The following is a 16,395-nucleotide window of genomic DNA, read 5'->3' on the forward strand; positions in this document are numbered from 1 at the left end:
GATTATAAGTTCTGTGGGATATGAATAGAAGTCCCTCCTCCTGCCCCTGAAAAGGGATGGAGATACTATAGTAAAAACAATTTGAACAACACTGGTTTAATAGGTGAAATAAATTTATTCACTGCAGGACTTCTCAAGGCCTTTAATCTTATGATCCCGTGTATTGTGTATCTCCAAATAGCAGGGACATAGTAGCTGGGGACTCTTTTTCCATTGCAATGCCATGTAGGACTAATACTCTGAGGAACTAATACTTTGAGGAACTCTGGCATAAGGAGTTATTCTAGGTAATATGGTCAGTTGAGTAGTATCCATCTCAGTTGGCACAAAATAGTAGGAAGGAAGTTTAAAGTACAGCAGCAGATGTGTAACTGAGATAGGAGGAAAACAACCCTACAACATGCTGGAGTCTCTCTCCCTCTCATCCCCTGGTTGCGGGGAGGTTTCAGAATACACCTGGAATAATGAGGGACTTTTCCCAATGCAGGACAGAGTAATGGATTCTTTGACATTCAGAAGCCCCTGCCTGCTCAATTTTTATATGTTGTCTTATTCTCTACTTATACATCATTGAGAGCAGCTGACTTCCTTGCAAATTAAATGCATTCCTGAAATGTTGTATGTAAAGAAATAACATTATCTGTAAATCAAGTCATATTTTCCACTGGCTTGTGTCACAGTTCCGAAGAAGGTTGACCCCAAATGCATCATGAGAGGCACGTTTATAAGCCTGTTCAGCAGTCAAGGAAAGCTTCCTGGGTTCTTGTGCAGATTCCTTTCAGCTCATTCTTTCACTTAAGGCAAGCACAAAAGTCAGCTAAGTGAGTAGTTGAACCACATGATCTTTCTACATTCAGTTATTTGACTTCCAGTTAATTCCTAAGTGTGCTGGAAATTCTCACTGTTTCCCAGGATTTTACTTGTACTTTTTTCCCCGGGAGAGAAAGAGAGAAAGAAAGGGAGGGGCAGAGAGAGAGAGAGAGAGGGAGCGGGGGAGAGAGAGAAAAACAGAATGCTAAGCAGGCTCCATGCTGTGAGCACAGAGCCCAACACCTGGCTCAGTCTCACAAGCCATGAGAACATGACCTGAGCCCAAATCAAGAGTTGGATACGTGGATACTCAACTGACTGAGCCACCCAGGTGCCCCTGCTTATATTCTTTCTAAAGGGATTATCAGAACCACTGAGTATTCTCTTATGCTGCCTTCTTTTAGCAGGGAAGCAGTGTTCAGTCTAAGGGAGTATTAAGCCCCTTTACAGGAGTCACCTGTGTTACAACCAAGTATTAGATAATTACATACCTGAATCATGGTCAGTATTAGGTCAGGAAATGCAAATCTACAAAATAAGAGAAACTATTGCGCGTGTATTTCCTAAAGACCTAGATTTACATGCACTTTTAGAGGTTATAATTATTTCTAAAGATTGGGCATTTTCCAGGCCCTGCCTATGCCTCAGTGGGCATAGTGCTGAAGTGGGACAAAGAGAAAGAGATCATGGAAAAAATAACCCATTTTTATTGAATGCTTATTACACGCTAGGACCTGCAATGCTCCTTATTAGCATCATCTCCTTTAACCCCACTGGCCATCATAAGGGATGTTCTATCAATGGCCTGATTTTACAGAAGAGAGAACCATGGCTCAAAGAGGTTCCCCGTGTTCTCAAGGCCACACAGTTAGACAGGGTGGCAGCCCTGGGTGCTGACTCCTGGGGTGACTGCCATCATCACCCCTTCCCACATGGTTAACAGAGAGACACAATGGACCTAGGGCCACAGCCTCATTTCTCCCATCTGTTCTCAGCTGACACAGCTGTAGGCATGGGAGATACAATGCTAAGTGCTATACACTTGGAATTTCATCATCTAGACAGTCAGAAATGCAGCAAGAAAATGAGAAAATTGTAACAGAGTTTGTTAGAGTCCCCCTTTGGAACATACATTTTGAAAAATATCCCCTAGTTCCTCCATCGAATCAAAAAGCTCTTTCTCAAATCTGGCCCACAATCCCCACCATTTCTAATACCACAGCATCCCCTGTCCTTCTATCAGAGGACAGAATTACAATTGTATGAAGTATGCCATAAACTAATTTAAGTGTGTTTTTCTACAGACCATATACTTTCTCTTAGGTTTAGCTATATTCTGTAATTTCTCTTTTTTTAATTTTTATTTATTTTTGAGAGAGAGAGGGAGACAGAGCATGAGCAGTGAAGGAGCAGAGAGAAAGGGAGACACAGCATCCAAGCAGGCTCTCCAGGCTCTGAGCTAACAACAGTCAGCACACAGAGCTCGAACCCACGAACCCTGAGATGATGACCTGAGCTGAAGTCAGATGCTTAACTGACTGAGACACCCAGGCACCCTGATTTCTCTTAAATGTGAAAGGGCCACAGCCTATTAAAATCACCTCTGATAGGAAAGTGATTCCATTACTTTTACATACACATGCACATACACACACACACACACACACACACACACACACACACTCATGACAAAAACAACTTTTCAGAATGTCATCTATTGGAAAAAGTGGAGCAGACAGGCATAAAGATGGAAGGCCTATGCTGATTTAATATTTTCTGTGCTCCTTAGAAAGGGCAAGTATGGGGAAGGGGAGGCAGGGGTGAAGAGGGGAAGGGTCATAGAATCCTTTTAATTTGGGTCTTCAGAAGTGAAAGCTGTCCCCAGTAAGGGATGACCAATATGAAATCTACTTCCCTCCTGAGACCCTAAGGATTTTGAACTGTCTCTAGCCCAAATTGCTATTGCAACTCCCCACTTGAATTCTGGCCCTGAAATATTTTTATGAAATAAGAGGTAAAGCAAGGAGAAGAGGTGAGAACCTATCTTACCTCTCTCCCAACACAATAATGTAGGACACAGTTCCAGCTCTACGGTCAGGTCACTTTGGGCCAATAAGCTCAGAGACAGAAGAGTCCACATGAGCGTTGAAACCAACAAGAAGGGAGGGAAGTCTAGGAAGGGAAGGAAGAAAGGATGTGGGGATGACCATGGGCTTCGCAATGTCACACTAATGCAGAGCCCATGGCTGGTGGCCAACCATTACCCAGGAAAGTTACAGGACCCCACTGATGAGCCTCCACTCGTAATGCTCAGTGCCAGCCAGCATAAACAGAGTGATTTCTTACTATCTGACATCACAGAAGTAGGCAGCTGACCTCAAATCAAAAATACCCAAACACTGATGTTTGCCTTCCAGGGTTTTCTTTTTTTGCCTTTTTTTATTTTAATAATTTTAGATGGGACTCCTTAATTGCATCACACATCTCCTTGCTTACTTAATTGGACAGAGAACATAACTTAGAATCTTCTTTATTCCTGCAAGATCCCTTCTCTCTTAGCAGCCACCCATTCTGTCTCTAATCTGGGGTTGTGACTGCCTCCTCCACTGACTGCCACCCCTCACTTCTGCTTTCACTCTGTTCCTAATAACCACAGCTTCTCCCTCCCCCTCTAACAGTCCACCGCGACCCAGCTCAATGGGATCATACAGGAAGGCTTTGAGAGGGATCACACACCAGCATCCACATGGTCATCAGATGAAGTGCCCTCAGTAGATAAGCACACATAGGAAATGTTTCCCACCTGGAAGGAAACCAATGCCATGGGCACAACAAAAATGATAGATGGGCACTGGGTGGCACTCAGTGGGCACTGGGCAAAAAAGAATCCAGTCCCCTTCTGAGGAGGCAGCTCACTCAGCTCATGGAAAGCCGAAATGCAAGATCAACAAGACTAGACCTTTGATTTTTCAAAAGAAAACAAATGTCAAAGTCTGCATGTGAAATCTCCCAATATTTCTTGTATCTTTTCCCAGTTTTATTGAGATAAAACTGTCATATTCAGTATTTCTTAACCCTGAATTCTATGTGATACACAAATCACTGATTTAGGACCTATTATCAGGAATAGCTTGCACGGTTTTGGGCTAGGTGCTCTGGGATTGTTATTTGGAATTCTGCAAAAATATTAAACCATCTACCAGGGGGTCGCAGGTGCAGAAAAAAGAAATTAAGCAAATAAATAAAACGAAAACCAAACACACGTCCAGAGAAGCAGAAGGCAGCTACTGCAGCTGAGTGTGGGTGGGTGGGAGCCTGGGTCCTCCACATGCACACATGTGTGCTGCTCCTGGGTGAATGTGACCCCTTCCCTGAAGCACAGAGAGCTGTCTTATAAGAGACACAAACTCTTTTTCCCCCACGTGCCAGACTTCTCTCTCCTCCCAGCAATGCCAAATTGCCTCAAAGCAGCTGGGGAGTGCCTGTCTGATTTATGGCTCAGCCACTATGGCTTCTGGAAACTTTGTTCTTCCTGACACTAGTCCTGTGATTTATAAAAGAAATCCATAACCAACAGTGACTTCTCTTTCTCTCCTAGGACAACAAAGTACAGGGAAGAATCTAGAAGCCGATCTCTGTTTCCCAGGGCGTCAGAAAATCGGCACTCCTGGGTAAGATGTTCACTTTCTGCATCCCTTCTTTTCTCTTTAAAATACAGAAGTCTCCAATAACCTCCTGCTTTTCTGACTTCCAATCTGTGACAGTTTCCTTCAGCCCAGGCACTAAATTTAACACTAAAAGGATAGCCCTAAAAGGTTATATAGAGCCTCTTACTTGGTAAGATTAAAAGCTCAGGGCCTGGCCACTCAGGCCAGAGCCTTATACATGAGCCTATCTTTGCCCAGTGTGAAAATACATTTGGTATTTACTAGAGTAACAATTCTTAGTCATTCATTTCTTAAAAATTCAGGCACTGGTTATTTGATGAAGAATTTCTCTAGCCTATGCCTGCTGCCTCTGTACCTCAGAAAATCAGGGAAGAGAGAGATGAAATTAAAAAGCACTTAAATCCACTTCCTATAGACAGCTGTGCTAAGGAGTTTGGTTGGGTGGGAAATGAATAAAACTGGTTACGTTTAATCCTTAGGTTTCCATTTTCCATAGAAAAACGTACCAGTGGCGGAGTTAGAAAATGTGAGTCCCAGACCCAGCTATGCCCTGAATTGCCTGTGATCATGGGTTAATCTTACTACTTGTCCGCGTCAGCCTACTCCTTCATGAAGAGGAGCGTTTAGGGCCCCTCCCAGCCCTCCTCTTCTGTCTGTGACCCTCAGTACTGTCCTTCCCAATGCTCTGGTCCTCCCAGGAAGAATTTTCTACTTTGGCTGGAAAAAATGTTACCAGTGTATCCATTCTATTCTTACAAGATACATTCAGGTTACATTCCTATATATTAAATCACATCTTAAGTGCAATTATTTAAACAGATTCTGCAGCAAATGCCTTAGGCAAAGAGCCTTCTGGATAAAATAGCTAGCTACCATGAGTCTATTTTTTATATCATATTTCATTTCAGTGTTTGTTTCAGAGAACAGAACTGAAGTCGGCAGGGATCCTGCCTTTCTCTGAGAGCACAGGTGGTTTTAGCCCCACTCCCTGGTGGCTGTTCAGTGTCACTGGGGCCCCTTCGGCCATGCTCCATGGAGAATTTATTTCCCACTAACCTCTTTAACGTGCTTCTTGTTTGAGCCTCCTAACAACTGTACGAGGCAAGTGGAATTAGCTCCCTTATTTTGCAGATGACAAAACTGGAGAGGTTAAATGAGGTGCAGCTAATAATGGCAATTCAGAGGCAAGTTCTCTACCTCCAAAGGCAAGCAAGCCAAGAAGTCAGAATGGAGAGTGGGAAGGTGGTCCTGTTGCTCTGCCCTCGGCCAGGTCCCCAGAGCAAGCTGGCATGACTTTGGGAGTGAGCACAGGGTGAGTTGAGCGTTTAGCCTGAGTCCGGGACCCCCAGAGAGAGCTGCAGTGGAAGCAAATTCGCACCCACAAGAGTAGGAGGGGCTAGCTTCTTCCCACTCCAGGACCTCCTGTCTCCTCCCCCTGGAAAGAGGAAAGAGAAGCTGGAGCATACCCTAGGAGGTCACCACCTGCAAAGCTGGGACAGTATGCAGTGGGTCATGAAGATGGCTGGAGAACATAAGGGAATGCTGAGGACAGGACCAAGGAAGGTGGGGTTGTGAAGACACTGGAACAGCACAAGAAAACTGAGCTGCAGCCTGGCTTACGTGCTCAGTCCTTAGGGCTAACTGTGGGACCCTGCGTTTGTCCCAAGGAAGAAGAAGATGCAGGGAAAGTGTGTGAGGAAGGTGCTAGTGGAGTTATTAAAATGTGGAGGGTGAAAAAAGTGGTGGCTACGAGGAGGGGCCTATAGAAAGAAAGACAGGTTTTCCCTGCTATCCAAAAGTTCGCTTTACACCACTTTGCTTTTCTTTTTTTAATACAGGTTTGCTTTTACTAAAGACCTATGCTAGTACCTGATCTCATTAACCCGAAGAAATTTGGAGAGGATTTTCGCTTTTAGGAAACAGTAATTGCTTCTTTGCTTTTCTTCATTTGGCTTATGAAAGCTTTCACAGGAATGCTCTATTTTTAGATAGCTGGGGAAACCTGTCCGTCTTTACACCCACATATATATATTTGCATATATAAAAATCTGTGTATATATATAACTATATGAAATATATATATATACACACACACACACACACACACACATATATAGATACACACACACAGGACACCTTCTGGTATTCCCTTAAAGAGACAAATTAGTATGTAAATAAAAACCTGTATACACATTTAGGAACTACAAATTCATTTTCTCTTCTTGCTTAGTATTAATCAGACCCTCACTGAGTTCCATAAATTACATCTCCCCTGAGGGCGGTGGGCCACACATTAGTTGTGTGCCCTTGAACATGCCCTCTAAGCTTTAACTGTCATCTGCCAGAGGAAAATAATGCCTGGCCTCCCTACCTAATTTGGTTGTTGTAGGATAATAGTGGTAACAACCAACCTTTGTAGACAGCTTATATACTGCGTACATATTATTACACATTACACAATCATTACATGTATTAGTTCATTTAATCCTCAAAACAGCTCCATGAAATTGGTACTACTTTCTCCCTCCACTTTACAGAAGGGGAAACTAGGCACAGGAAGTTTCAGAACTTGCCCCAAGTCACCCAGCATGCAAGTGGCAGAGGTGGGATTTGAACCTAGAAAACCTGGCTCCAGAGTCCATGCTCCTAACCTTTTTGTTATAGCACATGATGTTTGAGAACACCAAAGGCATTTCAAATGCTCTTTAAATGGATGGTCCCATCCTCATTCTTGTTAGGACCACTCCCACTGGGGAGGACCAAAGCAGAGGAAGGATTCGCCAGGCCAGATTGGTGCCCCAGCCTCAGGTCACAGACCCTGATGGCCGGGAGACCAGCTTCCTGGAGGAGAGGGGAGGAACGGCTTGTTCTCCTGGCCCCTCCAGCCACAAGACTTCCTAGGTTCTTTTTCAAGGCAAGTGTCTCTCCTGCTAAGGGCTGGTTTGTCTGTCTCCTGGAGACAGAGGTTGTCAGCCCTGAGAGAACAGCAAGCATGTCAAAAATAGCAGCGGCAGCAGACTGCGTGGCTACGATTTCCTTTTGAAATGTTGGTTTTGCTCTCACCAAAGAGCCGGGGTCTGTCTGTGCTTCTTGCAGCCGGTAGCAGAGGCTGCTTATGGTGCCAAGATGTTTTCTAGGGGCAGACAGAGAGTGTCTGCTGAGGCCCATGACAGACTAAGGGAAAAATCCCCTTCACAGTAACAATGATGAGGTCAGAGTTGTGTTTTTTAAAAAAAAAAAAATTGTTATTAACCCCACCAGGGCTAGGCCCTACGTAGGTTAAGTGATGGCCAAGACGATTCCAGTATCAATGATACTTATGGCCCCTTTTGCTCTTTTGTTCTGGGACCCAGGGAGCCTGTGCCCTGTTTGTCCTTCCAAAGTGGTCACCAGTAGATTTTCACCCCCTTCTTAGGGTACCCAGGGGATTAGGATGAAAGAGGGGCAGAGAGGTAGAGCGAACTCCTTTCTCTAGGGGTGCAGAGCAAAAGGACATGACCATTTCCAATCCCACAGGGACCTCAAGCCCAGAACAGGAAAGTGGTTCATTGGGTGATATGGTAACATGAGAACTCAGTGCCCATCTGTTTTTTACTCCCAGTGGCCCGCATCTGGCAAGTGCCCTCTCCCACTAAAGCCCCAAGCCCCAGGCGGTATTCTGCCAGAAATTATCTGTGCAACCCTAGGCTTCCCGGTATAAAGCCGAATGGAGAGAGGAAGTCCTGCAGTTTAAAGAAATAAAAGATTCCTTTACCTTCCTTAAGTGACCTTGACAAGCTAGGATCCGACCACACTTTGGTTCCCAGGGCAATGACAGTCAAAAACGATCGGAGCTGGCACGGAGGTTCCAGCCAGATTGTCCCAGGAGGACAATATTCTCTGGGAATCTCTCCTGGCATTTGTGTAGAGATGCCGGGTGACAGAAATACTGCCAAAAGCAAGGGCTCAGCCAGTGCACAGAAGGAATGATAAGTAAGAGGACAGGGAGGTGTCACGTGAGGAGAAATGCCACGGGGAGGGAAGGACGGGGAAGAGCAGTGTCTGACGGGCAGTCAGAGAAGGGCCACCACCCACTCCTGTGTGTCCAAAGCACCAACAACTGTGGGATGCCACAGAGGCTGTAAAGGGTCAGGGAGGAGGGTGGGAAGGTCGCCTGCAGAATGAAACCTCCATTCCCGTACAATTTCTTAAGGAATCCTGAGTCTGCAGGTGCAGAAACTAGGTGAGGTTTTTGGTTTGTTTGTGGGGATTTTGAAGTTTTTGTTCTTTGTCTTTGCTTTGCCAGCAGAACATGAGCCCCTCGGGCAAGTTCACTGCCTTGGCCCCATGTAATGAATAATGTCCAACATACTTACCCTAGTCCAATACATACTAATCATGCCCTGCACTTACCAAAAATATCTTTGACCTTTCTTTTGCTCAAGAAAAAAAGAAAAAGCATGTAAACCCCACAATGATTTGCTTGTCAAAAAAAAAAAAAAAAAAAGGCAGTTCTTGGCACCGCACTTGAGTAGAAAGGAGAAACTGCATGAAAGCTCTAAACTGTCCCCAAGTGGCAGAAGAAAAAAACTGTCATAACTAGGATATTTAAACTGATCCATCTTCAGAGATGCTAACCTTCTAGATTTATGAAACTAAACCATTCTCCCAGCCAAGGTGTGAAACTCCCAGGTTATCAGCCTCATGCCACTTTCCCCCAACCCACAATCTAATCCTTTTTTTGGTTAACTTATAGAGTATACAGCTATCACCATAATCCTGTCCTAGGAAATGTCCTCCAAAAGGCCCCCAATGTCCCACTGCAGCTGGACCTGCCTGTAGCCTGCTACTTGTCGAATGCACAGCTTCCCTTACCAACTGGGTAGAGAATTTTAATCCATCTTGTCAAGGAACGTCCCATGCACCCTGCACCCCTGGGATACACACCCTTGCTTTGTTCTGCTTTCAGTGTGTAAGAGAGAGAGCTGGATGCTACAGGGAACTTCAAGTGAATTAGGGCAGTATGATGGCCACTCCTGCATTAAGGCTTTTCAAGGCTAATTTCAGGCTTATGCCTTCCATCTAAATCCTCATTATTGTGTTTAGCCTACTGTTTCTACTGTTCTTTTTTTAATATCTTTTAATGCTTATTTATTTTTGAGAGACAGAGCATGAGCAGGAGAGGGGCAGAGAGAGAGGGAGACACAGAATCTGAAGCAGGCTCCAGGCTCTGAGCTGTCAGCACAGAGCCAATGCAGGGTTCAAACTCACGAACCATGAGTTGGTGACCTGAGTTGAAGTCAGATGCTTAACCAACTGAGCCTCACAGGCACGCCCCACCCTCCTTTTTTTGTTTAATTTTTTTATGTCTACTGTTGTTTTGTTTTGAACCTTTCTATAAGCTTCTTAAGGTTGAGGGACTTGAAGTTTCTCTCTCTCTCTCTCTCCACCCCCCCTCCCCCTGCTTTCTCTCTCTCTCCTCCTTTGTTTTATTTTGGAAGATACAGGAAAGCTCTGCAGAGACATTTTCTAAGCCCAGCACAGTCTTATCTTGATGTGTAAGGTCAGGACTTGCGCCCACAGGGGCCAGCCTGTGGGAAGGAAGGGAAGGTACACTGAGCTGGCAGGGAAGGAGGGCGTCCTCAGCTGGAGAAAAGCCTTCTTAGCAAACAACTCAGATCACCACTGTCCTAGTGTTCAAGGTGTGATCTCCACAGAAATGCTACAGCTGCTCCCAGCCACTAAAAAGGTAGAGAGAAGGAGAAAGATAGAAAGAAAGACACATACAGAAGGAAGAAGAGATTAAAACAGAAGGGCAAAAGCCAGAGATGTGGTGAGAAGGGGGGAAAAAGCAGAGAAAATGAGAATAATTAGGAGAAGGAAAGGGAGGTGCAGAGAAGGAGAGGTGACTAGAAAGAGGTGGGGAGACAGCAGTGAGGGAGCAGAAACTGAGGAAGGACACTGAAGTCCATGCGGTCATAGAAAATACACCAAAGGAGAGGGAGGTAGCCACTGAGGAATGGGAATCAAAGCTCCGAGTCTCTACAATGCAGGTGCTTACCTCCCCCAGTTCTAGCCTGGCCCAGAGCTCTGAGCCAGGAACCAAGTTCCCCAACAGTAGAACCTACCTCAGATGCAAAGGCAGCCAGCTGTCCCACTCTCTCCTTGGGGATGATCAGGGCAGGAGGACTATTCCACATCTCCGCCGTGCCTGCCAGATCCAGGAAAGCATTTGGGAGCTCCTGCTGGCTTGAGTCAGGTATAACGAAGGCCTGACCCCTGCCTTTGCCGGCAGCTGAGACCTCGCCACCGCAGCCATCTGGGCAGCACAGGATGCATATTCTCTTGATGCTCAGGGCACAGAATCCACATAAAGAGGCTCAGAGTCAGAGAGGGATCTCTTGGCGAAATCCTTCACAGAAACTAGGGCAGGTCACAGCCTCTCTGTGTTTCTTCGATATCTGAAGGAGAGCCACCCATGAGATTGCTAGGATCGGAGCTAGACTATTCCCTGGGAGGAAGAAGTGGCATTTCTCTCATCTCTCTGAGAGCTGGGAGGAGCCTCTCTCTGAGGAGAGGGGACCTCTAGGATACTGTTACGGACCATAACTGTCAGGACTCTAGGCAAGGCCCAGCCTGGCCACCGTTTAAGGGGCGTGTCCCCTCCAAGTCTCTCCTTGTCATTTTGAAAAAGATAATACTGACATTGGTTTAACTGGCAGTTGCTTAGCATTCAGATTTCTGAAGGGTCAGAGGTGAGATGAGGCAGCTTCGATGACTGGATGGGAAGACCAGAAAGAAAGGTCCAGGGAGGAAGTTTGGGGGAGCTGCTCCCCCCTTATTTTCCAAAGGTCACACATCCTGCCGGTCACTACCAGCCCCCTAAACCACTATGTAGGAGGTGTTCCCATTTCGGAAGCTGGGAATTTGTAGCCTCCGGTTCTCCCTTGCTGCCCAAATCAGAAGATAGAACAGTCTGGAAGGTTGCTATGGCAACCAGAGTCCCTGGAGAGCCCAGCTCTCCACAAACCCTTTACTTTCAGGCATGCTCTGACTTGAAAAGGAAGTGTTTCATTAGGGCTGATGATGAGGATGATCACATACACACATATAGAGATACATGCATACATGTTCCAACATTTACCCTCACTGGAAACATCCCTATTGCCTCTGTAGTGGGCCCTTCTCCTTTCCCCAAATAGCCAGAAGTAACTGAAGGAATTTGGAAAACTGGAACTTTATGGCTTCAGAGCATATTACTGAGTCATGAACTCCTCTTATCTGTATTTCAGGCTTGGAGAAACCAAGCTCCCAATCAAGGCGGCCTCTGGCCCTGGAAGGATCCCACTGAACCTGTCTGAAGAGCATCCTCCTTGTTGAAGGGTAAGGAGAGACCGAGGCCCAATTCAAGAGGTTAAGGAGAGATTTAAGGAGCTAATAGCCTAGTGGCCTACTCTTGGGCTTTGAATTCAAGGCAGCAACTCTGCGGGGAGCTTTTGACTCTGGGATACGGGGAAGGAAACTGGCTAATGAACTAAAAAATCAAGTCCTTTATTAAAATTCACATATTTGCATAGCATTATCCCCAGCTTCCCAGATGAGTTCATTGACATTCCCCATGAGGTAGGGAGGGGAAGATATTAATGTTCCCATTTAATGGGTGGGGAAACTGAGGCACAAAGAGGAACTGTGTTACCCTGTAAAGCTGTGACAAAATCCAGATTTAGATCTGGCACTCACAGGAGCCACAGTGCCTCTCAAGAAAACCCTCAAAAGGCCATCCCTCATAAATTGCTCTTTGAGGAAATAATTTTTTTTTTAAATCCTCATCAAAGAGTCTTAAAGCATAGATACAAAATTAAAAACATGTTAACAGTCCTTTCGGTTTCTGAACTGCACCCAGAAGAGCTCAGAACAGTACATCACAGTTTTTCAAGGCAACAAACAAATGACAACGTTACCAGGAGATAAATGAAGGGAAGTGGGGGAAATGGGGGGTGAAGGCAGCAGTTTCACCCTGGAAGAGGATGACTTAGTCCAGGTTGTAACATTACCTTACCAGTTAGAGCAGGTCAGCTGCCGCTTCAAGGGGCAGAGCAGGTGAATGTTTGCTTGACTCAGCAAAATACCTCTAACGATGATGCTGTCAACAAAGGAATGATGTTTCTTCCTTACTCTAAACCTACTCCATTGCACATACAAGGGAAGAAGCCCACGCTAACATCCAATGTGTGCTTTTACCTGTCTGAGGGTGTAAGCTGGAATTTGCTTTAGAAAACCTTCAACTGCAATCCTAAGTCAAATTCCCAGGAAGGAGGGGGGTCGGGAGCTGGAAAGGGTTGGGGGCAAGCGAGGAAGAGAAATTTGCCATCTGCAACAAGGCTCCTCTTTGCATGCCTCCCAGATGACAACGGCTGCTTAACTGTTACCTCTCTTTAGATATGCCATCAAGCTAGTTGCTTGAGTCTATTCAGCCATATCTCCTGGCTCTGTGGCTCCCTCTTTCCAGTTCCTCTGCACAGGAAGGCACTTGCACAAAGAGAGCATTTGGCTCTGAGAAGGAACCTTCCTGGAAGCTAGAGAGTCGGGGAGGGAAGGACTGAATACAGACCAAAGGCTGACATCCACTGTGCCAGGACACACCTGGAAGAATCCGTTGGCCCCTTTGGTCTGAGACTGATTCGAATGCCCTCCAAATGGCCAAGTTTAACTATAGTTTCTCTAATCCCCTCCAAGATTCGAGATGAATAACATATTTGGAGGCTGTGCAGATAAAGGCTTTACCAAAGGTCCTCTGAACGATGACTAGCAGGTGTCACAGGGCATGGGAATAAAACAGAAAGATGAAGTTTCTGTCCTCCAGCTTCTGCTAGTTACCATGTAACCAGAAGCTGACAGGTGCATGCCCCAAAGCAAAGGACTCTAAGGAGAGAAATAGGACCCAGGTATGCCTGGTTTCCATCCCATTGACTTCTCTGTTCCTAGACCATTCCAAGGCCCAGACATGAAAATTTACAGTCATCAGGGAAGGTCAAATGGAAATCTCATCCACATGACAGAAGACGGGCATGAATGGGTGGCACCGTTAAAATTTCAAAAATGTCACTTAGATGGATGAACCTTGAATGCCACATAGATCAAGCAACAAGGCTGACAGTCCAGGTATCTGGACTGGGTGCAGGGGAGGGAGTCAGGAAGTCGGCTGGAGCTCAGGTGAGGGGAGTGGAGAATGAGAAGGAAGCCTGAGACTGTTTGCTCAGTGTCGTCCTTCTCATTCATGTCCTGCCTACATCGGTCAAACCTCAGTGAGCATTCTTTTCTCTGCATATGCCCGATGTGGAGGGGGAAGGTAGCTGGGTCTCCGTTCTCGAGTGGTCTCTGAGAACTCGGGCTTGCCAAGTCCACTGTCAGCTCCCTTCAGGTCTGGTGCAGGCTGCCCACAAGTGACATGGGTATACTGGCCTTGCTCCTCCTGTTCCGTCTCCCGGTGGTAGAAGTAGTTGAAGTTGGAGACAATGACTGGCACAGGCAAGGCGATGGTAAGGACCCCAGCGATGGCACACAGCGAGCCCACGATCTTGCCTCCCACTGTCATGGGGTACATGTCTCCGTAGCCTACCGTGGTCATTGTAACCACTGCCCACCAGAAGGCATCTGGGATGCTGGGAAAGAGTGAATCATCATCATCAGCCTCTGCGAAGTAGACGGCACTGGAGAAGAGAATGACCCCGATGAAGAGGAAGAAGATGAGCAGACCCAGCTCCCGCATGGAGGCCTGCAAGGTCTTGCCCAGGATCTGCAGCCCCTTGGAGTGGCGGGACAGCTTGAAGATGCGGAACACCCGGACCAGGCGGATCACCCTGAGGATGGCCAGGGACATGGCCTGCTGCCCATTCTGGCCACCCCCTCCACTGGCGGACTGCTGCTCCTGCTGCTGCACGAGCTCAGTGCCCAGGGTGATGAAGTAAGGGAAGATGGCCACCAAGTCAATGATGTTCATGATGTTTCGGAAGAAGGCCGGCTTGCTGGGGCAGGCAGAAAAGCGAACCAGGAGCTCAAAAGTGAACCAAACTATGCACAAGGTCTCCACCAGAAAGAAGGGGTCGGTAAAGAAAGAGACCCCAAGAGTACTTAGGGAGGATGAGCCCCCAGCCATCATTCCCCCCGGCGGGATGCCAGGATGAAAGGTATAGGAATCATCTTCATCTTCTTCTTCCTCCTGACTACCCCTGGAAATTGGGGAATCTCTGCTCACACCATTGCTTCCACCTCGACCATCTGCACGGAACTGGGGCAAGGTCTCCAGGCAAAAAATGACGATGGAGATGAGAATGACCAACACAGAGACGATGGCGATGCCTCTGGCGGGACCCGAGCTCTCAGGGTACTCGAAGAGCAGCCACACCTGGCGCTGGAAGGGCTGGGAGGGCAGTGGCTTCTCATCCTCGCCACCTTCTGGCAGGCAGCCCTCGTCCTCCCGGAAGGCCGCCAGGGCTTCATCCCCCAGTTGGTAGAAGCGGATCTCCTCCAGGAAGATGTCCAGGGGCACGTTGACCGGCCTCCGCAGGCGGCCCCCGGACTGGTAGTAGTAGAGGATGGCGTCGAAGCTCGGCCGGTTGCGGTCGAAGAAGTACTCGTTCCTCAGGGGGTCAAAGAAGCGGACGCGGCGACCAGGGTCTCCCAGCAGCGTGTCGGGAAACAGCGACAGAGTGCGCAGTTGGGTCTCGAAGCGCAGCCCGGAGATATTGATCACCAGCCGCTCGCTACTACAGCAGCCCCCGCCCCCGCCGGCCTCCGGGAAGTCTCCCGCATCCTGTTGCTCCCCCTCGGGCCCACGGACCTCCCCCGGCGCCGCCAGCGTGAGGGATTTCTCCGACCTCATGTCCCCTCCGCGGTGCGCTCCCCGCCACTAGGACGGCGCCCACGACACCCGGCTCTCAGCGGCGCCCTCTGTTTAGGGTGGGGCTCGCGCTCCTCCGAGCTCGCGGCTGGCCTGGCCGCTGGGTCCAAGAGCCCCGAAGCCCCGGTCCCTGCAAGGCTGGGTCTGGGGAGGGACCTGGACGCAGAGGATTTAGCTCCGCGCCTCCAAGAGAGCCGCGCCCGGGCGCTACAGCTTACTGGGATACCTGGAACCGCCAACTGGCGCGCCTGAAACGGGCTGCCCGAAAGGACGCGTGGCTTCGCCCCCTGCCGTGCCGGAGCCCGGGCTCCGGGACTCCGGGGTCCGCCCTCCGGACGGGTTAGCTCTTCCCAGCTCCCATTGCGCTTCTCCAGCCGTTCGAGCCCCCCAGCTGCCACTGGGATCGAAGCGCCAGATGCGCCTCCCTCAGGCTCAGCAAAGACTCCTGGCGGGGCTCGGCCTCCGCCCTACGCGCACCGTGAGCTCCGTCTGGCCAAGGTCGCCGTTCCTGCCGCCACAGCCGCCACCTCCTCCCTGTGAGTCGCGCCGCAGGCCTTGGAGAGGGCCCTGCGGCTGCCCTGACGCCGGGGCGCGGGGACCCACCTCCCCAGGGCTCAAGGCTTCGCTGCAGCCGCCGCAGCTGCAGCGGCTCGGCTCTCCGCTCTGCCCTTCCTTCCCAACACTCACTCTCCAAGTGACGTGGCAGGCCCCGCCTGCTGCCCCCTCCCACCCCACTCTCACATCACACCCCTCGCCCAGCCAGGGGCTGCGGCGAGCCAGGGCGCTGTGGAAATAGACACACACTTGCCTCACCAGTAATCTTTCCCGCGCTTGCCTGGCACTCCTCTCCCTTGCATTCACAATCGAGGCCCCCTAAACAAGCACTAGCACCTAATACCACACCCCCCTCCACCCCCGCAATCAGCTTTCCTTATTTCGCTTTACGGGAGTTGATCTGCGCAGTGCATTTCATGGATGAGAAAATACACCCCGCCCCACCGCACAACACACAACACGGAGCACTGTGCCTCCACTCAT

General features: G+C 48.4%; 1 protein-coding gene across 1 annotated transcript in view; it reads right to left on the reverse strand.

The window, feature by feature from the left end:
• KCNA6 (potassium voltage-gated channel subfamily A member 6) overlaps positions 1–16,038 on the reverse strand; it is a 45,411-nt gene extending 29,373 nt beyond the window's left edge. Inside the window, exon 1 of the mRNA XM_029954774.1 lies at positions 10,586–16,038. Within this exon, the coding sequence (XP_029810634.1) occupies positions 13,753–15,339 (1,587 nt within the window). The 5' untranslated portion in view covers positions 15,340–16,038 and the 3' untranslated portion in view covers positions 10,586–13,752. The remainder of the gene's footprint in view (positions 1–10,585) is intronic.
• Between the last annotated feature and the right edge of the window lie 357 nt (positions 16,039–16,395).

The sequence above is a fragment of the Suricata suricatta genome, chromosome 10 (genome assembly GCF_006229205.1).
Source record: "Suricata suricatta isolate VVHF042 chromosome 10, meerkat_22Aug2017_6uvM2_HiC, whole genome shotgun sequence".
Lineage (NCBI taxonomy): Eukaryota > Metazoa > Chordata > Mammalia > Carnivora > Herpestidae > Suricata > Suricata suricatta.